The sequence below is a fragment of the Sabethes cyaneus genome, chromosome 3, assembly GCF_943734655.1.
Source record: "Sabethes cyaneus chromosome 3, idSabCyanKW18_F2, whole genome shotgun sequence".
In the NCBI taxonomy this organism is placed as follows: Eukaryota; Metazoa; Arthropoda; class Insecta; order Diptera; family Culicidae; genus Sabethes; species Sabethes cyaneus.
In genome coordinates this window covers 95,206,690-95,232,525 of record NC_071355.1, presented here as the reverse complement: position 1 = coordinate 95,232,525, position 25,836 = coordinate 95,206,690, and the positions used below count along the sequence as shown (strand labels likewise).

General features: G+C 37.9%; 3 protein-coding genes across 4 annotated transcripts; 2 read left to right on the top strand and 1 right to left on the bottom strand.

Annotated features, from left to right (window-relative positions):
* The first annotated feature begins 3,275 nt into the window (after positions 1-3,275).
* Positions 3,276-8,663, top strand: LOC128739897 (uncharacterized). The gene has a single exon (XM_053835398.1). It carries the CDS (start codon positions 3,276-3,278, stop codon positions 8,661-8,663), a length of 5,388 nt encoding a protein of 1,795 aa, XP_053691373.1.
* Positions 8,664-12,216: 3,553 nt separating this feature from the next.
* Positions 12,217-15,567, top strand: LOC128740131 (MMS19 nucleotide excision repair protein). The gene is made up of 5 exons (XM_053835644.1): positions 12,217-12,411; positions 12,487-13,220; positions 13,287-14,972; positions 15,031-15,198; positions 15,256-15,567. Exons 1-5 carry the CDS (start codon positions 12,324-12,326, stop codon positions 15,454-15,456), a joined length of 2,877 nt encoding a protein of 958 aa, XP_053691619.1. The 5' UTR covers positions 12,217-12,323; the 3' UTR covers positions 15,457-15,567.
* LOC128740132 (MORN repeat-containing protein 4 homolog) lies at positions 15,538-24,138 on the bottom strand. Of its 2 annotated transcripts, none has more exons than XM_053835645.1 (4): positions 24,101-24,138; positions 20,115-20,412; positions 19,343-19,362; positions 15,538-15,875 (listed from the first exon to the last, which is right to left on the bottom strand). In XM_053835645.1, exons 2-4 carry the CDS (start codon positions 20,295-20,297, stop codon positions 15,608-15,610), a joined length of 471 nt encoding a protein of 156 aa, XP_053691620.1. In that variant the 5' UTR covers positions 20,298-20,412; positions 24,101-24,138; the 3' UTR covers positions 15,538-15,607. The 2 variants fall into 2 exon arrangements, with proteins under 2 accessions (XP_053691620.1, XP_053691621.1); XM_053835646.1 differs by lacking the exon at positions 24,101-24,138 and adding an exon at positions 23,865-23,895.
* Between the last annotated feature and the right edge of the window lie 1,698 nt (positions 24,139-25,836).

Here is a 25,836-nt window from a genome sequence, read left to right as displayed (position 1 = left end):
CAACACCGTAAAAACGATGCGATCAAGCTAATGACTGTTTTATCATGAAAGTTCACACAAAAAAACCTTACGTTCTGATTTTCATGCAAAAATAATTATCTGGAGGAGCGCCAGGTAAGAAAAAGTCCAATTTCTCCTTTTCTTTTTTCATGTCTAACACTGCCCAGATATTTTTTCTATTCAGATATATTACAAAATTAAAATAATGCATAAGAATTGTTTAGGTCAATCATTTTGTTCTAGATGTCTTTTTCCTTCAAAAGTAAAAAATTCGCGCATTAATTATTTTCGGAATTTTTCGGAATGTTTGTTTTCGAAAAATGATAACTTTTGAATGCATGGTCAGAATGTTATGATATTAGTATCAAAATGTCAAGAAATCTGTTTTGAACACAATGCCAATTAAAAACAAATTTCGTATGCGGCTCTGGAGCTCCAAAAGTGAAGGCCGTCTCTAGACGGTCTTACCCGTTAGAGGGTTAAGGTAGTTCGTATGCATACTAATGCGTTAACGTGAAAATCAGGTGGATATTATTTTTTCCAATAACAATCAGCTGAAAATCACCATTGGCGGAACTACCATTGGGGGGGCTAAGCCCCCCCTAGGAGAGATTTAGCCTCCCCCCTAGAAAAACGCAACTGGCCGATCAAATAAAATGGTCGAAAAAAAATGCTGGGGGCTGAAATGAGCGCTAGTTCCGCCAATGAAAATCACGTAACTCACTGTAAAAAATCTACGCGATTTTTCACGTGGAAAGGACGTGTGGATTATTGCGGTTATTTACATAAATTTTCATCCTGTTGCGGCGGTAACCCGCATCGTCAATCACCGCAACGAGAACAAGGAAAGGTGGCCAAATATTTTTTGGTTTATATGTGCAATTGTTACTGATGCTTTAGCAACTAAAACTACATAAAAAAACTTCTTTTAGCCTCTTACATTCAAAAATCTGTATTATATAAATTCATTGAATATCATAAGTATAAAAATTGGTGTAAATTGTAACAAAATTTAAGAAGTATGGAATGGTGATGCAAATATCTAAACAATAGAAATTAATCTATTTGTATGGCAGCTCTGAACAAAAGCAAATCCTTCAATATTTGGCAAGCTCAGCATTGGGCGATAATGGGTCGATATAACTGGTATCGACATTTGTGGACGAAATCTCGATAAAGATTTTTTCGAAATAGTTAATTTTGGCATGCATATAAATAAATACAACAGCTCTGTAAATGTTAACACGTTATACGGAGTGTTATAAAATAAATGTTAAATGCAGATCGTCCCGTGATGCGAGCAATTTTGCTGATTATGCTTACAGCTGCGTATACGTATCGATGTGTGAAAAATATCGATATTCAATTAACGAAAATTCGTCAGCTTCGCTCAATACAGAATTATTTTGACAGCTTGCTATGAACTTTCCGAGAATGAAAAGATTTCTTTCAAAGCACAATATTATCAATTTCCCACCCTTTCGTACGCGATGAATTATAACCGTCGCGGGTGAAACCATCGCTGGAATCGTCGCGGGGGCAAATATCGTTTATTTTGTCAAGTGAATCAATAGCTTACGTGCTAGACAAGCATAATATATACTTATAACTTACATACAGCCAAACAGATTCTTTCTGCGATGATTTCAAGTCATCAAAAAAGTGTGCAGCGCGTTTTGTTACCAAAGAAACGGACAATATATTGAGTGTAAAGATGTTCAAGAAACATCGAAATATAGATAAATATTGCTGTTGCAGTTGAAAACAGTAATAATCGACGTGCGACATTCGGTTTTATTCTTGTTGTGTGTGTCGCAACTACGTCGCACGTAGTGCGCTGTATTCGCACATTGATGCGCTATACTACGACGTAGTTGCGACACACAGAACATGAATAAAACCGATTGTCGCACGTCGATTATCACGCTTTTCAACTGCAACAGCAATATTTCGTGTCTTTAAAGATTGATATATCGGAAAATAAAGAAATATGAAGAAATGGTTGCCCAGGATAGCTTAAAAAACCTACTGTCAACATTTATAAGTGCTCCTATTTTGTTCAAGCTTGTGTAAGGGAAAGCGAGGCAAATCCGCCAAATTAAGTAAAAACGCCTGTGTAAAAAAAGTAACTCAATTTTTAATTTATCTGCTTTGAATGAACAATTGATCTATTGCCTACATGTAAAAAAAATGTAAATATTTTTTAGATTTTGTTTATTTTTTATTGCGGTTTGGAAACACATCCAAAAAATAGAGCATTTTTCTACGCGGGATGAAACATCAGCGGCGTAAAACCGCCATAGCGTATGACCACAAACTATACAGACAACACGCGAACGATTTTACCAGGACCAGAAGGGACGTGAGAAAGTCACTCACGGTCCCTTCACAAGAACTCATTTATTTCACCATTTTAGTTCATCAACAGGTCATTATAGCAACGCGAAACAAATATGGTTGGTAACCATGTATTCCGATGTCACGTTTGTTCGACAATAAACCAAAAAATAATTCAACTAGAGAATACTTCTATTTGAAACATTTAGAGGTGAACATTTATAATATTATCACTGAACGATTATATGAATTTGCAGAGTAAAACCTTAACACAAAATACATTGAACTTTTCATCAAATTAAAATTGGCATCACTGTATATCAAACAAGTTATAACAATAAGACACGTTGAACACGACGGTTGTGTTTTCAATTTTCTGTCCGAAAGATTCGCCCTCCATGTCCTTGTCGCGTATAATTTGAGTTGTCGTAAAACGGTAACATTTTTTGGTCCCATCGAGTCGGATATGGGACATGGAGTTGATTTCGCGTCGTGTTAAAAGTGATACATGTGAATTCGATTGTGCTTTGTGTTGAGCAACGTCGACGGCTAGCACTTGGGCTACGCCACCACGAAAAGTGAAAATCGCCATTTTGTTCTTCGGCTCGCAGCCGTATTGAATTGTGTGTAGATCTCACCACCACAGCGAACCCGTAACAGAAAACATTTTCTGAGTCGCAATACTGGAATGTTGTGATATTAGTGTATGAGCAAACGTGTCCATGACACAAGTGTTAGTGTTCAAATGGTTCGTCTCACCAAGTGAGATATGTACAGTGCTATTTCTCGCCATGCGAGATATGTGAACGCAAGCCGATTTGCAGTTAATAGCCCCAGCGGCGAAGAGACATGCTACTAATCAGTGATATATAAGCCTCACCGTGTGAGCAATTTGTGAAGAATTTTGCCAAAGAAGAGGCAATAAAAAGTGATACCGAATGTCAAATTTGGACACACCAAGTGGAGTGGTTCCATCGATACCACGAAGAAATATATTGAGTGCTTTATCCGGAGACGAAATTCGGAACCCACACGTACCAGTCGCACAGCAGAAGATCGCACAGCAGATTGCGGAAAATCGAAGAATAATGGAAAAGAATTTGGAAGTGTTGACAGATCGCCGAGATATGTTGATCGACAAATTATTTCGGATCACTGAGGCAGTAGAATTAGATGATGTGAATATACATCTCCTTCGGTTGCATTTGGATACTGTGCGCAGATGTTCGGATGAATACGAGAAAATATACTCCGAAATGCTAACTTTATCGTCAAGGGAACAACGAGATATAAATCGATTGGAGTATGTAAGGTTTGAAAAGGTACATGATCAGTTATATGTTACATTACAAATGAAAATAGCGAATACTCTGGAAGCGGAGTCCAAACGGGAAAGTATAAATACATCGACTGCTCCACAGCAGGTTTTAGTTCATGCTGCTGCGCCACAACTACATGCTCCCTTCCCAACGTTCGACGGTAGTGTTGAGAATTGGTACAGCTTTAAGAGCCTTTTCCAAAGCATAATGAGTAAATACCCGAACGAAACTGCTGCTATGAAAATTCTCCACTTACGAAATGCGCTGATTGGTGAAGCAAGGGATAAAATTGACCAAGAAGTGATTAATAATAACGACTACAATCAGGCCTGGAAGATTCTAGAAAACGCCTACGAAGACAAACGATTGATCGTGGACACGCACATCGACGCAATTTTGGAAATCGGTAAGGTAACCCGAGAGAATCGAGGTAAGACAATCACTAAACTTGTTGACAGCTGTTCCAAACATACAGATGCTTTGAGTAGTCACGGATTTAAGGTAGAAGGTCTTGCAGAGCTAATTCTCGTAAACATTTTGTATAAGAAACTAGATAAAGAAACGCAGGAACAGTGGGAGTTGGAACTTGGGCGTGGTGAATTGCCCGCTTTCAGTAGTTTTTTAGATTTTTTACGGGAACGTGGACGTGTTTTATTACGAACCAGTCGCTTGCAGCAGCAAACCCCTCAGCAATTATCTACTCATCCTAAGCAGGGTCAAGGATTCAGCCGTAAAGTTCCAATGCAAAATATTTCGAAGTCTTTCGTGCAAACTGTACGAGCAACCTGTCCGTGTTGTAAATCTGAACATGCAATATATCAGTGTCCCAAATTCCATAATCAAGAAGTCGTTGAGCGCAAGACTGTAGTAGTTAAATCTAATTTATGCTTCAACTGCTTGAAGGAGTCCCATCGTGTTAGTGATTGTCCGTCAGACAAAAGATGTAAGGTTCAAGGATGTGGTCGGAAGCATCATAGTTTATTGCACTTTAGTAAATCCTCGAACACAGCTACAGCTTATCATGCCGAATTGAGTTCACCACACCAGCAAACATCTCAAGAAATACAGAAAGCTCAAGAATCCAGTGTTGCAGTGCAATCTTGTGCAAACACATTGTGCGTAAAAACTGGTACAATTAAGCGGCAAGTTTTGCTATCTACGGCTGTAGTCTTGGTAGTCGGAAAGGGGGGTACTACCATTAAATCACGAGCTCTATTAGATTCGGGTTCTGACAGCCACATTGTAACTGAACGCCTGGCAAAGCAGTTAAATCTTAAATTGGAAAAAATCGACTTACCAATCAGCGGTCTCAATGATATTCAAACCAAGGTGAAATATTCGCTTTCTACGGAAATTCAATCTCGAGTCAATGCTTTCGCTACGTGTACGTTAGATTTTCTGGTGGTTCCTAAAGTAACGACAAGTTTACCAATTGTTGAAATAGATGTGCATACTTTGTCATTGCCATCCAACATAGTCTTGGCTGATCCGGCGTTCCATACCCCTGGAGAGATTGATTTGATTCTTGGAAACGAAATCTTCTTTGACCTTATTAAATCAGGTCGCATAAAAATTGAGCATTCTGCAGTTACATTGGCAGAGACTGAACTAGGTTGGGTAGTCGGAGGAGCAATTCACAACGGCGACTCATGGCTGCTTCGTCGTGTGTGTCAATTCAATCATATGGAAGACGAATTAAATCATACAATGCTAAAATTTTGGGAAATTGAAACCATCCCAATGCAAGAATCTCTTACGGAAACTGAAGCAGCGGTAGAAGAACACTTTATTAAAACTCACACCCGGGACAAACAGGGACGATATCAGGTTCGGCTCCCTTTCAATGAGCTTAAGGATCAACTTGGTGATTCTTATGAACTCGCAAAGAAACGGTTTGAAAAATTGAAGCTAGTGCTGAATAGAAATCCGGATAAACGTTTGCAGTATACAGAATTTATGAGTGAGTATCAATCACTTGGGCACATGAAGGAAGCAACCATTACAGACAAGAAGGGTTACTTCATCCCACATCATGCTGTTTATAAGGCTTCTAGTTCGACTACCAAGACTCGTGTGGTCTTTGACGCATCGGCCAAAACTACTTCTGGAATTTCTTTGAATGATGCACTCTCTGTTGGTCCCACAGTGCAAAGTGATTTGCAAAGTATAATACTACGGTTTTGTATTCACGCGGTGGTTCTAACTGCAGATATCCCAAAGATGTACCGACAGATACAAATGTACGAAGAAGACTGTCAATACCAGCGTATCTTGTGGTGGAACAAAAAAGGTTCAGAACAGGTCTTTGAACTTCAAACGGTGACCTATGGCGTTGCAAGTTCGCCGTATCACGCTACAAGGGCACTAATGCAACTAGCAAGGGATGAAGGGTCAAATTACCCTTTGGCAGCAGAGGTTATAAAGAACGATAGCTATATTGACGACTTCCTAACCGGAAGTCGGTCTGCTGAATCGGTCATTGCGATTTACCAGCAGCTTTCCGCATTGTTGGCAAAAGGCGGGTTCGGAGTACATAAGTTTTGCTCGAATAGTCCTAATGTACTAAACATGATACCGGCAAATCTGCACGAAACACAGGTTAGCTTTAACGATACTGGAATCAATGCCCAAATTAAAACTTTGGGACTTATTTGGAATCCGACCGAGGATTACTTTGGATTTAATGTCTTGAAGTTAGATAGCGACAGTATTTCTTCAACGAAGCGAATGGTTTTATCGGATATTGGAAAATTGTTTGACCCTCTAGGATTTCTGGGTCCGGTTGTTACTTCGGCAAAGTTAATCATGCAAGAAATATGGCGTTTAGGTTTGAGTTGGGATGAAGCTCTCCCAGAAAATTTGCTACAGAGTTGGAGGCACTTCCGAGACCAGCTACCCAGTGTAAACCAAATCCGAAAACAGCGATTGATTATATGTGAAGATGCGGTAAGAGTTGAGCTACATGGGTTTTCGGACGCTTCGTTGCGGGCTTATGGAGCGGTTGTTTATATAAGGAGCATTGCAAGGGACGGCACAATGACAGTACAGCTCGTTACTAGCAAATCGCGAGTTGCACCCTTGAAACCCGTTACAATACCAAGATTAGAACTCATCGGTGCCAAGTTACTCGCAGAATTAGTGAACAAGGTGACAACATCAATTCCTGTACAGTTCGATGAAGTAAAATTGTGGTGCGATTCTCAAATCGTTTTGTGTTGGCTTAAAAAACCTTTGAGAAATTTGAATGTATTTGTTGCTAATCGTATAGCTGCGATATTGGAAAAAACTAAAATCGGTCAATGGCATTACGTTCGATCGGAGTACAATCCGGCTGATGTTATATCCCGGGGTGAAGCTCCAGAGGAATTATTGCGAAATGAGCTTTGGTGGAATGGATCTCCATTACTGTGGCAACAGTACGTCGATGATGACCCTCCCGAACCATTGGATGAATTATCGATACCAGAACTTAAGCCAGAGAAGCTTGTAGCAACTGTACTTTCAATTCCAAAGGAGCAATTTAATAGGATGAGTCACTACCGTAAGTTGTTACGAGCTTGGGTATATGTTCGACGATTTATTACCATGAAGGACAAGCATTCAATAAAGTCATTGATCACAGCGGATGAAATGACTGAAGCAGAACGACATATCCTACGTATTGTACAACAAGAAGTGTTCGGTGATATCATGAACTGTCTTCGGTCCACACCTAGCAAACGCCACAACTTAAGTAATATCGCCCCGTTTATAGCAGATGATGGTTTGATTCGAGTTGGAGGCCGTCTAAAATATTCGGCTATTCCATATGATGGAAAACATCAAATCCTCTTACCGGAAAAACATCATGTGACGATTATACTTATTAGAAGACTGCATGAAGACTATTTCCACGTAGGCCCCAATGGACTACTTGCTATCGTGAGAGAACGCTTTTGGCCTTTACGGGTAAAAACGACGATCAAAAAAATAATTTCATTGTGTCAGATTTGTGCTAAACATCGACCAGTATTGGGAAGCCAATTTATGGGTGATCTGCCGGAATCTCGAGTTAATCCGGCACCTGTATTTGGAAGAGTGGGTGTTGATTACGCAGGACCTTTCATGATGCGATTGAGTAGTAGAAGTCCCAAGTCATACAAGGGATACGTCCTTGTCTTTGTATGTATGGTAGTAAAGGCAATACACCTAGAGTTGGTGTCGAACTTGACAACGGAAAATTTCATAGCTGCATTCCAACGATTCATAGGTCGACGTGGGCTTCCGAATGACGTGTATTCCGATAATGGAACATCTTTCGTAGGTGCGAACCATGAGCTAGCCGCTTTAAGAAGACTTTTCGAGGACGAACAGCATCAGCAGGAATTGGCTGAGTTCTGCTCTGCCAAAGGTATACGATGGCATTTTATTCCTCCCAGAAGTCCCCACTTCGGGGGAATTTGGGAAGCAGGCGTTAAATCGATGAAATTTCACTTCAAACGGGTTGTCGGCGATACAAGGTTAACGTTTGAAGAATTGAGTACGTTTCTAGCACAAACTGAAGCTATACTAAACTCTCGCCCCTTGTGCCCATTATCCGATGATCCAAACGACACTGCCGTATTAAGCCCGTCGCAGTTTCTCATTGGCCGCTCAGCTGTGGCCCTTCCGGAACCATCATACACAGCAAAGAAGGTAGGACAATTGACTAGATGGCAGCATATTCAGCAAATGAGGCAACATTTGTGGCAAAGGTGGTCGAAGGAGTATCTCCATCATTTACAAACTAGGCAGAAGTGGCATAATGGTGTTGTAGACTACAAAATCGGTGCATTGGTATTGTTGCTCGACGAAAATTTACCACCGCAGCATTGGCGCCGCGGACGAATTGTTGCGATGCATACTGGTAAGGATGGAGCAGTGAGAGTCGTGACAGTGAAGACCGCAACAGGCGAATACAAACGTGCAGTCACTAAAATTGCAGTACTACCTTCGGTTGAGCCCGAGGACTCAACGGGGGGAGAATGAACGATTATATGAATTTGCAGAGTAAAACCTTAACACAAAATACATTGAACTTTTCATCAAATTAAAATTGGCATCACTGTATATCAAACAAGTTATAACAATAAGACACGTTGAACACGACGGTTGTGTTTTCAATTTTCTGTCCGAAAGATTCGCCCTCCATGTCCTTGTCGCGTATAATTTGAGTTGTCGTAAAACGGTAACAATCACTATAGTATTCAACGTGATTCACGTTTTAGCGCAGAGATCAGACATCTAAGCTTCCCGACTTGTGTAAATTTTTGTAACGGCCATTTCAAAACAACCCCTTGTTCACGTTAAAGTTGCCCCTCGCTTTTGTTAGTTTGGCGATTCCTTTGATGGCGGCGCCATTGGCACCACCCGTAAGCATCTGTCAAAATTAAAAAGTATTTTTTTTATATCCTTGAACTGGTACGAAATAAAGAAACGAGATAAACAGATAAATATATTTTGATTCAAAATTGCAACAGGTTCTGTTCAGATGCTGTCCTCGTTAATCTGGAAAAATCTATGTTTGATGAGCCTGATATTGAATTCATTAAGGACGATGACGATTTTTTCGAATGAAAAATGTTGCTCACCGATACAGCTTTACCAACGACCTAATGGGCTCTTTCGCTGAGTTCCACTGGTTTGCGAAACAGTTATTCGAGCCACGCAGTAGCCGATTCAGCAAGACTATTTACCGTAATTTATCACATACAGCACATCAAATGTTTTAATCAAATCATCAAATGCAAATTTTGGGAAACACAACAACGCGCCAGTCGATTCACTTAAGGGTCTATCGAACAACACAAATAGTCTATCAAGTACATAGTGGATTAACTGACTCAGTAATGCCACCTGTAGGGGAATCGACCATTTGTTCCGTCAATTGTTCTGTAAATATGACAGACGGATTTTTAAAACTACAGCAAAGTTTCGTTAATTGGTGGTTCGTTAATTGGGCGGTTCGTTAATTGGGTGTTCGCTAATTGGGCTATGTGACAACTTGAATGTCAAAATTGTATGGAATTTTCGAATTTAGAAATTTCTAACAACTGTCAGTCGGCCCAATTAGCGAATCAGCTAGAGTGCAGTCGTGGCCCAATTAACGAATTCAGGCTGTAATACAACTTTTTAGGATACAAATAGATAGACTTTGAATTGACTCTTGTTTTTACAGGTTTTTTGCTGTACGTTTAAGTAGGAGTTGTTTGATCTGCCACCATTTGCCACCTTGCAGAATATTTAAGCTCGAAGAAGTACTATTTTTCACCACAAAAGCTCATAACCTCCGAAACTTAAGAAAATAACATATAATAATGTTCTACAGAAACGTTGTATTTAGCAAGATAAACAACTTTCTAGAACACTGAACACGCAAAAGTTGATTAGTAGTGTATATCAAGTATACATGGAACTAAATGCTTTAAGAAGTGCTGTGAGTACTTCATAAATACTTCAAAGCTATCCAGCTTTTTACGAGCCATAATGGCGGGCGTGCTCGTAATATTTGAACAGCATTTTTGACATTTCTCCAATACATCGCACGTTTTCTTTCCGCGTGTTCACGGTAAAACCAAAGGAATGTACGGAAAGAAAACGTGCGATGTATTAGGGAAATGTCAAAAATGCTGTTCAAATATTACGAACACGTCCGCCATTATGGCTCGTAAAAAGCTGAATTAGGATGCTACATGAAGTTCTGAAGTAACTTTAGTTGCTAACAAGTTCTGCGTGCTGCTTTTGTTTACATTTCTGGTGATCAAACCAGCAGAACCTAAACCTATTTGAGATTAATTACTTTTATTTCACTCGAATAAATTTAATCCTCGCATATTTCTAATTACAAATATAAATTAGAATGCAATGCTCTTCATTATTGTGTTGTGTTGTGTAGCATATGCTGTCGGTATCTTACTGCTAGTTAATTACCTGGCTCCAAACTTTATGTTCTATAATTAACTCGCGCTGCATAAAGCTGCTGCAAGTCCTAAAACGAACTTTTGCTTAAGAACCACTCATTGGCAAAATTTACATCACTTGTATATGACAAAGGCGACGCAGTGGATCGGGATAGGTTTACAACGCGGAACACCCGGGTTCAAACCCAACAGCAGGCAAATGCAACAAATATAGAAGTTAGGTAGAAGTATAAAAATAGAACATAGAAGTGCTGCTAAATTTTAGTTTTTTCTTAGTTTTTGACAGTTTATTTCGGAGCTGCTTAGTGTTCTATGCAGCGAACCCAAGACAGCTTGAAAGTTCGGTTAATTACTTAAAAGTGACGCTGTTTAGCAAGTTATAGATTAATATACATAAAGCTGTTTAATCCTCGTTAGACACCATTATTCGAACTCTTGGTTACTTGGGACACGATCACGTATTTCGCTGTTTGGACCACTGTGCGATGAATAACAAAAATAACAGAATCGTAGTCAAAACTACATAGACATTACCATGAAAGGTGGTAAAAATATCTGTGAACATGTTGCTTGTACAAGAATCATGGTAAATTTGAACAGCTTTTTTATGGTTTTTATATTGTCAATTGCAAGGAAAATTGTCCCATCAATAAGTGCGCAATCGCTCATAAAAGTGCTGTTTTAGCTTAAATCGTTTCGGTCTCTTCGGCGCACTTATTGCTTTGAAGATAACGAAAAAGTGTGCCGAAGATACCGAAACGATTTAATGCAAAATAGCACTTTTATGAGCGATATCGCACTTTGGATGGAACAAATTTTACTTGCAATTGACAATACAAAAAGCAAGCATTTTCTGCAAAATGGTACTAGATACCATAATTCTTGTTTCAGTGTATCCAGCTTTTTGCGCGCTATCCAGCTTTTTACGAGCCATAATGGCGGATGTGTTCGTAATATTTGAACAGTATTTTTGACATTTCCCTAATATATCGCACGGTTTCTTTCCGTACATTCCCTTATTTTTACCGTGAACGAGCGGAAAGAAAACGTGCGATGTATTAGGGAAATGTCAAAAATACTGTTCAAATATTACGAACACGTCCGCCATTATGGCTCGTAAAAAGCTGGATAATGATGGCCGCTATAAATTGTGTTCGTAATATGCGAACAATCTTTTTGACAACTCTGCATACATCAAATCTGACACTCTTCTCTTGCAACACTACCGTGCTCTTTCTTTCGTTTACGTCAAAGAAGGAAAGCAGAACTGTGCGAAATGTAAACAAAACTATTGCCTTCCTTCTTTTGCGTAAACGAAAGAAAGAGCAACACTGCCGTACATGAGAAGAGTGCCCAGTTTTGATGTATGCAGAGTTGTCAAAAAGATTGTTCACATATTACGAGCACAATTTATAGCGTCCGCCATTATAGCGCGTAAAAAGCTGGATAAGCATTATTTCATTTCAACCCTGTCATATTTGCTCATGACCTCTACTGGTGACGTCATCGTGTTTCACTCAAATTCTCACCTGATGAGTAATAAAAATGTCATTAGTCATTACCGTCATTACATATTCCTTTGTTTACGTTTTGCTTCGATATCCTGTCAGAATTACTACGAGAACGTGATATTGCGTGTGGCCGAATGTTGGTTTAAAAAACGACTTTCAGTAAAAAAGGTTATTGTGTTTTTCGGTAACTTGCCATTAAAAAACTGTTAGGTATAAAAATGAAGTTTCCGTGGTCTCATTCTACGCTGGTCGATGTTTTGAAAAGTGAAACAGGAAACAGCCACAAGTGTGATAAAGTCTGTCAAGGTAAGACGAATAATATAAAAGGCATCAATTTTTGCATTCTAAGTAACCAAATATTTGGTTTTTATGTGATTATAGATATAATAAATGGTAAACTCGACCTAGCGGATTTCGTTCAAGAGCTAGGCCCTGCGTTGACACATAAGGACAGTCAGATTAGAATGAAAGGAACAATGTTACTGTCGAGCGTGTTAGAGAAATTGCCAACTAATTTACTCAACGCGAAGCAGCTGGATTTTATCGTCACATTTTATTGTGATCGTATGAAAGATCATCATTCTCTTATTCCTGCAATTTTGAAAGGAATATCTGCAATTGTGTTAATGAATAATCTTCCCGATGGAACTGCCAGTAAAGTGTTTAATTCGCTTTTCATGCAAATTCCCTGCCAGAGTCAGCACAAAGATGACCGCACCACATATATCAACATAATAGCTCGCTTGGCAGAGCGAAAGCAACCTGAATTGGCTACTATGGGGGCAGATTTCATTAGTGGAGTCATTGACGCCATTCAAGGGGAGAGAGATCCTCAAAATTTGCTATTTTTGTTTGATTACATGCCACAATTCCTGCAACAGTACCCTCTGATGCACTTATCTGAAGAAATGTTTGAAGTGTTTGCATGCTATTTTCCAATTGATTTTTACCCAAATCCTAACGATCCAGCAGCTATTACTAGAGATATGCTAGCATTAAAACTAGAAAATTGCCTGTGCGCAACGAAAGAATTCGCCACCCATTGCATTGTATTGTTACTAGAAAAGTTAGACAGTGACCTGGATGTGGCAAAGCTAGATTCGTTGCGATTGTTGGTAAGCCTTATATATGTAACATTATCTAGTTATCGTCAAATTACGATTTGCTATTGCTGTTTTCAGATGAAATGCACCAAAACGTTCAACATATCGGATATAAGCGAGCATCTTGACAGTATATGGAACGCATTAAAATCAGAGCTACTTCCGGGAAACGAAAATAAGGAAGTTTTTCAACTGACCTTAGATACTACATTGCAACTGGTGATTGCAGCCGCGTCTGATGTACAAATTGAAGAAAGATTGCTTACCACTATTTTACTAGCAATCATGGGAAGTCTGGCGGATGTTTCATCAAGGCAATTTGAAAACTGTGTGAAAATTGCACTGATTTGTTCCAGTGCTTCATCAAAAGCTGCTCGTTTTGTAGCTGATAAATTAATCCCTATCGTACTTTCTCAGTTGCAAACAGAAGAGCTTAATGCGCAACAAAAATGTGCTTTGGTTGAGGTCCTACAAAAATTAATGGTTATCTGTAAAAACAAAAATATTTTAAAGCAGTTAGTTTCCGAGATGATTTTGGCGGTTCAAAAACATTTTATTCAAATTTTAGTGCAAGAACATGACTCAAGTGAGTTGAAAAGAATCGCTCTCTCTGCCATCATATGCATCCCGGAAGTGATAATTGATGAGAACCGATTTGTTGTTTATACAACAATAATACATGTGCTTTTAGCGTCAGATGATGTACGTTTAGACGTCGAGGAATGTCTTTATCAGTTTACTAATTGCTATCCCTCTGAAGTCATGAACGTCATCGTTGACAAATTAATCGCCAAGAAGTATGAGGCGGTTTCACCATCCACAGAGAGAATATTTCGTGCTTTAGCCAAATTAATGCCACTGGAAACGATGAGCGCGAAAGTAATTCAATTCTTTATGGAATTGATTTTTAAAGAACCCTTGCTAGAGCCCATAACTATTGTTGCAATGAAAACTTTAGAAAATACTATTTCAAGTGTAAATGGAAGACCATTGGCAACAATGTTATACGAAGACTATAAACTGATAGACAGGATTATTGAACAAGTGCGTAACGAGGCACTGTTGTTGACCTCTGAATACCTTTTCGCCGCTTCAAGCTTAATGAAAGCATTGATGGCACAACTCTCCACAGAAGTTCAAAGCAAAATTGTAGTTGATCACCTTGCGTCAATGGATTTAACGAAAACAAAGGATTTATATTTAACTTCGGGTATTCTTGGATATTTAGATGAATCAATACCGTTAAAGGATCATTTCGAAAATTTAGTAGATTCTTTAACTACGTTAGCTTTAAATAGCGAGGATGACAACGTTAAACAGTTATGCAATCATTTACTTTGCAGTCTATTTAATAGAATGCCGGATGATGATCATCATCGAAATATATTATTGAAATTATTAAAATCACTGCGGGTGCATCTGAAAAATAACAACAAAAAGGTTGTAAGCATTCTATCCTGGATAGGCAAGGGATTGCTTGCAAGAGGTCATTCATTGGCTGGTGAAATTGTTGAAGACATTGCTGAACTGCTTGATCATCCTTCTTTGGGAAACACGGCAGCTCTTGCATTTGAAGTTCTGAGCGCAGAATTTCCTCAGCTACACTTACCTCTAATAAAAAATTTGTTCAAACAAAAGCTTTTTGTATTTGTCATGAAAAAACTGGAAAATAAAGCAGAAGGATATCTAGATACGCATCTTAGAGCGTTAGTTCAAGTATACAAGATTGTACCGCATATCGTATTGAAAATGAACATAGAGAAGGTAAGAACCATTCGTTCAATTAGGTGCGATCGCTTTCGAACGTTTTGTTTATTTCTAGGTAGGACCAATTTTGCTTAAATGTTTATCGCAAACAAACGACACTACCCTAACAAACTCACTCAACATCATTCGGCGATTCGTAGTAGACGAAGATCCTTTTTTCCGAGATCATCTTCAAACATTAATTCCGCAGTTATTAAAGCTGTCAATGTATGAGTCATCGATGGTGAGTATTTATCCTTGTTTATTTACTTTTTATTCATTTTCATTGCGTTTTCTGTAGGATGTTCGAATTGATGCTTTGCAGTGTATACTATATACTACGAAGTATCCTCCATTTTTGCTCCTGCCTTTTAAGCAGGACGTGATTATGGGATTACGAAATACTTTGGATGACCACAAACGTTTGGTGAGAAATGCGTCAGTAACGGCAAGACTCCAGTGGTTTTTAGTAGGGACAGGTGAAGACAAATCGGGTGAATAACCCACGCGCAGTTTCTATTTTTATTTTAAGAAATATTTAAGAACATGTTTTCCACGTTCCGTTTTTACTGTTAATAAACAATTATAGCGTAGAAATAAATTTATTTGTAAAATGTCACACATTACTCATACTATATGGCCGGTTTGAAGAATCAATTTCCTTGATCACATTGCGCTCTAGCCATTAAAGCAACTTTTTGGGCACGCTGAATCACTTCCGGGCAGCGCTTTTTACGGACCAAACGGCAGTCTTGGAAAAATCCCTCGTTCCTTGGAAAACCGTGACTCTGATCACTAAATGTGATCAATCCGAGACCCCAAATGCGGCCGCCGCGAAACTCGCCTTCGTACTTCATGCCGTCCGATCGCCAAAAAACTCCGTGCCCATGGAACCAGCCTTGCATGAATTCTCCCTCGTATCTGTGAAATAGTGAAGTATTAGCTTTAGATGTTACAGAAAGTGTTGACGGAAATGTGCATGTTATGGTGGGAAATTACTGATTTAATGCCTGGTGCACGGAATTAAGCACCCAAAAATTGCCTCAAGCAATTAGGGCACCTCATGATACTCTAATACCTTATTGTGAAGTCTGTCGAATATGAAGGTCAAGTTTCAAAAAGAGATGCAGAACAAGGCTTTGCTGTTACGAAACTTTTCATGCATAAAAATATATATTAAGGTTATTGCAAATTTTTCCCACAATATGTGTAAATATTTTATCAAATTCAAACTTTACCATTGGAAATTTTGTGTGCAAACTGTAAGCAGCTTATAATAAAGATACAGTTTATACAGTAGTGTGCTGGTCCTGGTGACCTGGATACTAAAAAAACAAAAATCAAGCGAAAATCAAAAAACTAAAATCCAGGGTGTCGATTTCCTGGAAAAACCTGGAAAATCAGGGAATATCAGGGAATTGATTTTTGGATCAGGGAAATCAGGGAATATCAGGGAATTTCGAAATTCAATCAGGGAAATTTTGTTTACCCGGCCAACTTTCGAATCAAATCAATTTTCGTGTAAAATATACACAGATTGATCGGTTGAATTAAAACTTGTTACATGTCTAGTGGCGATTCGATTATCTTTCAGTTTGCCGTAAATTTTTTATTTGTTTTGCGCCGTACAATTGTCAGACTTCACTCGCTGTAGTGCTCGAAATCGGCAATGGCAGGTCTCACGCACTTCACGGTGCAGACATCAAGAGCACAAAGCGGGATACATACTGTTATTTACACGCGATCTACAGCGTTTTCACCAATTGCAGAATTTTACACTCAGAAGTCCCAAGCATTGATCATCTTCCTTCAGTGTCCATGATTCATGTCCGTTAAGGGTTACCGGGAGCATTAACGTTCTGTAGAATTTGCGTTTATGCGAGTTGGCAACCTTCGGGACTGGTTCAGCTGGTTACGTAATACGCAGAAAGCTTACATGTTTCTCTGTTCTGACGTGATCCGCAGTGAGCATGCGACTCTTGGCCTGGTTCTTCTCATTTGTCATTTTCTGGCATTCGACATCAAACAAGCTGTTACACTCACCCTTATTCTGCGAGGCGAGTGACGTAACTAATTTGGAGTCATCGCGAATGAGGTGATAATTGTCGCCTAGGTGACACGGTTTGTCACTTAGGTGACACGGGGTTGTTACCTAGGTGACACGGGGTTGTTACCTAGGTGACACGGTTGTCACCTAGGTGACAGCACTCAATTCGACTCGCCGTGGCGAGTCACGGCGAGTGACAATTGTCGTATTGAGTCACGTGACTCGCGGAATAAGGGTGATTGTCTTCCCCACGTCGTGCCTATCACTTCCCTCGTAGTTGTTGGCGCTATGGCGGATCCTCCACAGCCTACTTACGTCTTATTCCCTTTCGTCCTGCTGTTCTGCGATTCGTAGATCAAGCTTTCTGGTGTACTCCACTGCAACGTCATATGCCGTAAACCGCTAGATGTTGAAATGCAACATCCTCTCAATGCGAGCCTTTGCCGATTTCGATAACCTTGCGTGGATCTTACATAGAGATAGTGGTCAAAGTCGCTAAGAAAAGACTGTATATTGTGACTTCCAAAAAGTTTTGACCGTTAAACACGATCGGTCTGGGAGCTACAGTCTTGAATTTTCAAGTCGTGCGCACCCCATAAATCATTTCGAACCTGTCATAGAATTCGTCCCTAGCAAAGCAAAGTCTTGAGCATTAACCGTCACTAGACATTATCCTTCTTTATCGACAGACTTCGCAGCCTACTGTTAGAGTACAGGAAAATTACGGGGTCAGTGCAACGATCCTACTGATTCCGTCTAATAAAAACCAGCTAGCCGAGATTCGAACACAACTGGCTTGTTAGAACAACTTGTAAAGCTTGTAAAGAACAGCCTCGAAGCTAACTGGGCGGTTCAATTCGTCCCTAGTACCATCGAATTTATGATTTGTTGGTGACTATACGTTGATTAAGCTGTAGTTGAAGAATTTGCCTTAATTCTCAACACCCATATACGGTCATCGGACCGAACGGCCGGCCACTGAACTACCTTCGAGTCAATGTTGCTTTCAAGCCTCGATAGTTGCAATCCGAAATCATGACACACAGCTTTAGTCTTAACTGTCCACCATTGAGGGTTAAAATATTTGTCATTTGGAAATTTTCCAATAATATATCTAGCTAAAGTTTTGCCGTACCTCGAAGCCAGCAAAACGCACATTTTTGTACCAAAAATCTTTGGGGAATCATCTCCTTAACCCCATGCCTTTTGCAGCAAAGATAACAAGCTGGAACTTCCAGGAAAGTTTTGTTTTAGTTTAACTGAAAACTCGCAGACATGTGTCCACCTTCCAGCGGTAAAGTTACTAGTTTGAGCTGACTGAAAATTAGCAAGATTTGTTATGTTTACACGGCTGTAATTTTTTTGTATGTAACATCTAAGCTTTGTGTAAAAACAGGTCGATTAGATTATTTCTCAATCTTTGTTTCTTTGGATTCAAGTTGATACCTCAAACATAACTGTCCCTCGATACTCGATAGAAGAGGGTGTTTTCGAAACGTTGGTAAGAAATAGGTTAAGAATCTTTGATATGTGTTCGTAAAACATGAAGAAATCTAGCTTTAGTTTTCAGCAGCTCGCATAAGCCATGCTAAAGGATTAAAAACTTAAGCCAGAAATCACCCAAATAAGCTTGATATTCGAGTTTTGAGGGTCAGGGAAAAATATTTGAAGCATCAGGGAAAATCAGGGAAAGTCAGGGAATTTTATTTTGGGATTTGAGTCGACACCCTGAATCAATACCGAAAAAAAACAAAATTGTAATTGGCCGAACAAATAAAACTTAAGCACCTCCAAAAAGAATATGGAACAACAGCGCTACTTGGAGAAAAGACAGTTAAGGAAACTATCACAACCTATTAATGCAATAACAAAAGCCTATAGCACTACGTCTCTAATAGACGATAAATAAAGATATTTAACAAAAAATTACCTAAAGACGTCCGAAAACTTCAGGACGTTAAAATTATTAATGAAAACACAGGATAGTTCCTTCCTTTCTTCTACGAAAACGTGTATACTTGTATTTTCTATTAATACTGTATGGTTGAGTATGCGCATTACAAATTTTAAAACTTGTTTTGGTTTTTCTAATGTAAACATTCACTCAATTATTAGATTATTCATACGAATGTAGTAGTGTTATGAAAAATTTTAAAGCCATATTAACCCATAATGGCCTAGCGTATGCAATTTAATATGTAATTTCAAGGCACCGTAGCCGTTGGCCATAATGGGATAATGCAGTTTGCTAGCGAGTTTGCGATTTTCTTTGGGTCAGTTTGATTGCTATCCAATTTTTTTTGCGTTAATACAATATTATAAAATAATCATCTTAACTTACTTAGCGCCATCTGGAAAGCACTGCAATGAGAAAAAAAGTAAAGTTGTTGTTTAGAAGTTTGTACTTGCCATTTGTTAAATATATTAAAGATAAATAAAAAATCAAATTTGAAGTCTACAACAAAAAGAATCGTGGGGCCCTGTTCTCACAGTCACCCTCACCTCACCTTACAGTCCCCTATTATTGATTTGTACGGTCACACAGGTGACCGGAGGGAAAAATGTCGAAAAACTTAATTAAAATATCGACAAAATTATCAAAATCTTGGTTATCTGTACTGTACATTTAAAGCGCGAAATATTTTATTACTGAAACTGAAGCTTTTATTAAAACTTCGACCAATTTTTATAATTTACTCTCCAACGGATAAGGCCGTTTCTAGACGTGCTCGACATGTTGGTAACAACACAAATTAATATCATTAAACAGATGTTCCGAAAATTGAGAAAAATTTTACCAAAAACGGATATTTTCAGAAACATTTTGCATATCAGATCAGATTGTGTGAATCCCATCACTTGATTATGTCTCGAGCTTTTGTGTGGAGGTTGAAATTCTAGCTAAGTATTTTAGATCGGATTCTTCAAATGATACCGCATCATTATTTAAACGTTTTTAAATAATGAATATGAAGCAATATATAGTAATAAGTGATGAGTACATCGCATTTCAAAATTTTTCACACAAATTGTAAGACAAAATAGGCAATTAACATTATCGTTGAGAGTTTTAGAGGATTGTGTATCCCAAAGATCTGAGTTTTGATACTTACCATAACTCCCAATCCTGAGCAAACTCCATTACTAAATGCACCGTCGTAACGTGTTCCATCCGAAAACATCATTGAGCCCATACCGTGCTTTTGACCGCGATGATTCCAATCTCCAATGTATCGAGTTCCGTCATCGTATCTGTAACCGCCACATTTCACCACTCCACTTTGTACACTCTCCATGGTTAAAACGTTTTGAACAGGCTCCCTCGTGGCTACCAACTAGTCTTGGTACACATTACTTTCCTGGTTAGAAACCATGTGCCCTTGGAAATTTTTCCGTGAAACCGAAGGTTTTCTAGAAGGAAAAAAATCTAGTTAACAAGCTTATTTCGATCGTTTTTAATTGGATTAGGTGTGCATTTTCAATCGGCAAACAGCATCGATAGTTTTCATATTTTTGTTTTCCTGCTTAGCATTTTCAAGCCAATTGCCATTTGAATACATATATGAGATGATATGTTTATGTGAGCAGCTCTTAAAAATGATTCATTGATTAAATTAAAATTAAGACACTGCAAATCAAGTGAGAATATTTAAGATGTTCTTTTTTTGTTTTAATTCGAAAATAGAAAAGTTCATGTAGGTTGACAGGTAACAACACTAAAAATTCACTTTGCTTGCATGAGCAAATATATTCCAAAACTACGTCCGAGAAAATTGGAAAACTTCACTTTGGAGTATTATAAGTATTGTTTTCGTTCATCAGTCCATTAATTATGCCATCTTTAAAGTTTCTTCAAATTTCGAGCCCTTTCGGCCCAAACCTTATGATAATTGTTATTTTAATGTGATTTTAACCATTTGGTCATTAACCGGGTTATAATAATTTTGAAAAAATGTGTCAAACTCGCATAATGTAACATCAACGTGCCATTTTAAAGGTAATTTAGGTACATCGTGTCACATTTGATACACAGGAACTCGATGCTTTAATTTTTATAATTTTCCAACCTAGTTAACACGTTAATTTGACAGCAAGTTAATATGTAAAGACAATTAACAAGACTAGTGCACACTTGTAAGGCACATTCGAGAGGTTTGTCAAATAATGTTTATCAGTTTATCATAACCGTGTTTAGCTGATACTTTAACAATAGTAAAACTTATGTCCGTAATACTTAAACCAACTTTTTCGTAGTTTACTTTAGTGAATTCGAAAAAAGGCCCAGCGGGCCGAATGTCTAATACCATTCGACTCAGTATCGAAAACGGAGCATTTTCTGTGAGTGTGTATGTGTGTATGCATGTATGTAACGGATCTATCAAACGAATCCGAGTTGATGACAATCGGATGATTTATTCAAAAGTTATTAAAACTTAAACATTTAAGTTCCTTATATTAAACCGTTTAAAACGTGTAAAACCAAAATATATCAATTGTATTCAACGTATGTATGATGTGCGTGTGTATGTATGTATATATGTATTTATGTATGTGTGATGTATGTATGTAGGTATGTATGTATGCGTCTATGTATTTGCAATTTTGCAACTTGCTTGAAATAACAGAAAAGTGAGACACATTTCATTTGTCATTTTCTTCACTTGCTATTACTCGCAATCGGACAAGAAAAGCAAAGAAAAGCAGTCGATTTAAGCTTATAGGTATAGTGGTGTATAGCATTGAAAATGTTTATGAGTTGATTTTCCCAAATAAATTTATACAAATTTCAAACAAATTTTGCTCACATGGAACCGACTACCGAAAAAGACAAGCGCGGAAAAACTATGACATTTCCCAGTCTCAAGCATGCTTATGGCGCTACTTTTACACTAATTCTTTTATCTCATCTCGTTTGCTTAACCCTCTAACGGGCACCGTCGTAAAAACGATGTAATCAAGCAAATGACTATTATTTCATGAAAATATATATAAGAGATGTTCAAGTTTTGATTCTCATACAAAAACAATCATCTGTAGAAGAGCTAGCTAAGAAAAAACCCAATTTCTTTGTTTCGTGTTTTATCTAATCTATCTAATGCTCTACATCAGCGGTGGCCACGCTATAAGCATAATGCGGGCTAAATCAGATCTCCTCAATAGATCCGCGGCCCGGAGTGACTTCTGATATCAATAAATTCACCCTATAGTTTCCGTCCACCATCCATAAAACCAGTTCGCGGGCCGCAAGGACCATATTTAAAAGCCGCGGTTTGCCCATCACTGCTCTACACAGTTATGTTTTCATTTCAAATATATTACATAATTGAAGTCAAGCATTAAAATCTCTCATAGAAAAATGTTGATGTCATCTTTTTGTTCTACATATCTTGTTGTTCAAACACGAAAAAGGAAATATTTACGCAGTAATTATTTTCGTTATTATTCAGAATTCTTGTTTTTGAAAGATGATAACTCTTGAGCGCATGGTCAGAATATTGTAGTAAATATATCAAGAAATCTGTACACACATTTTTCATATGAACATATCACATTTCATATGAACACATTTTTCATATTGTCAATTCTAAACAATCTTCGAAGGGGTCAATCCCGGTGTAGTGGTTGTGCGTTCACGCCTCTCACGCCATGGACTTGGGTTCAATTCCCAACTCCGCAGAAGTCACGAATGACCCTAGCTGTTAAAGTGACTATAATCAAACAAAAAAAAATCTTTATATGTGGCTCTGAAGCTCCAAAAGCTAAGGCCGTCTACAGATCTTTTGTGTTTACATACATGTTTAAATCACTTTGTATATTATAAAAAAGAAGGTGTTGATAAATTAATTAAATGACGCTTACAAATACTTACACTGTGTAAGTGTGTAAGTTACACACCCTAGGAAAGAAAATGTAATTATTATTATTTTGTTATATTAGAGTCATTTTAACACTTTTAGGTCATTCGTGGCTTCTGCGGGGTTGCGATTTGAACCAGGGTCCTCGGCGTGAGAGACGTGAATGCTAACCAATATACCGAGACTGACCCCAATGTAATTATTAGACGCAGTACATTTTTGCGAATTTTACTGTTAAATAAGGATTTTAAGGTCTAAGGTCTACATGGGAAACTTTGTTCAACAGGCTTTGTCTTAGGACGGCAAACCACCTAAGCCTAAGTAGTAAGGGGTATGGAACTGATATTTAAAAAATATAGTCGACTTAATAGATGTTCCTGAGAAAACAAAAATAATTATTATTGTTGCAATAGAAAGACTAGGTCACACCGCTAGGTGGATTAATTCAGGTTTTTTTGTCTAGAAGCACAGCCTTGTATTGGTTGCTAATGTTTCGCTTTTGAACCTTCTGATTGAACCTTCAGATTTTTATTCGTATTTAGAGTACAGGATAATGGCGCAGCTAGTGGTACGGATGCTATTGACTCCAATAGCCTCTCCCAACCGAGATTCTAGCATATGGCGACTAGTTTGTTGTACACTTCCAGTAGAGTTCTCGGATTTGTTAGCACATATTATGTCACTAATAGCAATTGATGAGTTGAATGTCCACGTCGAAACCAAACTGTACATCAATGCAAAAATTGACTTTTCGTTAATCACTGCATGAAAGTCTATAGAAGAATAGATTAGAGAAACAAGTTCCTGTTTGTAAATTACAGAATTAACCCGAGAACCTTTAAACCCACCATATAATTATTCATCCTCAAAAACTTTTATTCACAAAAACTAGAACGACTCAGTGTTATAGCTCGTTGCGTTATTGATACCACTTCTGGGATTAAGATTGTATACTTCGTCGTTCAAATTTAAAAGTTTGGTTTTCACTTAGCAAACTTTTTAACATACTTTTGGGAACAAAATGTATAAAAATATTAGCACTCGATTAATTTCGTTATAAAATTTTATTCCCGGCACTACTATTATCTCACATAAGTAAGTTTTCACTTTATTCGCCAGCAAGTTAGGAACTAATTGTGGTTATGCAACGGTTTACTAATTTCGCGCGATTAGCAAGCAGAATACTGAAGGAAATAGTAAATGCACAGGTTGCGCTGGAATGATAGTAATTGTAGAGTGCTTACAGAGAGACACGGGACACGCGTAGGTAATGTTCGCCGAACAGCGAACAGACGGTCCTAATGTACGTCGCGCGACGCCTCAGCCGAGAGTGATGCGTGGTGCGCGAAACCTGCCTGGAAATGCGTTCGCTGCACGTCGGAGCTAAAACCAGAAAAAATAGACAACAAAAGCCTTTTGCGGACCAATGGAGGAAAAAAATAACCGTAGAGTGGTGCCGAACTTCCTATTTAAAACAGAGGAACTAATAAAATTCCTTACTAGTTTCAACTTAGGCACTTGAATGGACAATATTTAATTTCAAGATATTAATCTTACGCCAACCTCTATAAAAAAATATAAAAATGCATTTTTCTTAATGGCAATAAAAGTCGATGCATTTGATGTGCATGATGAACCATCCTACTAAATCCATACAACTGTGTCAGATAGCAAACCGAACAGTATAGGCGCTGCAATTTCCTCGCCTAGTTATTGATTTTGACTTATTTGGAGCTTTGGACGCCAGCTATGCCGCCTGCACTTAACGCTGAAGCGAACCACCAGTAATTTGCTTCTAATTTATTTTACCTTATTAGCTTGTTATGCAATGCCGATATGCGCTCACAGATATCACATTTAGATAATATCTAAGCTATGGTGTGTTATTCTTCGCATGTTTCATTGCAATAAAATGCAGCAGGTAATTAACAGTATTGTACCAAATAATCGAATTTCATGTATCGAAAAGTTTCCGTTTTACCTCACTACTGGTTATCTATTCATAATATTATTACTGACAGCAAATATAAAATAGCGAAAGAACTAACAAAGACATTCCGCATTCATTATGTCTTTGAAAAATTGAAATTTTGAATTTTATGGAAATAAGACTATTTAGTGATTTTATACATCAATTTGTATTTGTCATACAATAACAAAATTTAGAAAAATCATAGTATTGCCGGAAAAAAGTTAGGAAACAATTATAAATCACAAACAATTATTCGTGATTTGGACTTGAACTGCTAATTTCCATTTGAATAGGTATTAGCTATTGATTGGACAAATCTGACCGATTTTTTTAAACATGTAAGTACGTACAAGTACATAAGTACGATTCCATAGGGGTAAGATTTGGGGCGCTATTTACATTCATTTAAAAATAATCGATTGTTCTTATACTGTAGCAATCTACTCTACATTTTGTTCACTATTTAAAAAATTCGATGTATTATTGCCAAGAAAATTCCAAAAGAAATTTTCCGCTTTTCTCGAATATTGTTTATCTAACCCTCTAACGGTTAAAGTCGAATGTAGACGGCCTTTGCTTCTGAAGCTTCAGAGCCACATACGAAATTGGTTTTGAATTGACAAAACGAAAACTGTGTTCAGAACAGATTTGTTGACATTTTGATATTAATATCACAATGTTCTGACCATGAGTTCAAAAGTTTTCATCATTCAAAAACAACAATTCAGCAAAATTCCGAAAAAGATATTGTGCGAATTCTCTCTTTTACTTTAGAAGAAAAAGGACATCTAGAACAAAATGGTTGGCCTTAAATTTTCTCTGGCGGTTATTTACATGCTTTATTTCAATTATACCTAATATATCTCTGAATTGATAAAATATCTGGGTAGAGACATCCATGACATTTTTGCATGAAAATCAAAACTTTAGCTTCATCCCGAGCAGGTGCGAAGTGCAAAATAATATCAAGATGTGTTATTGAAAATCGAATAATTCATATCAAAATTT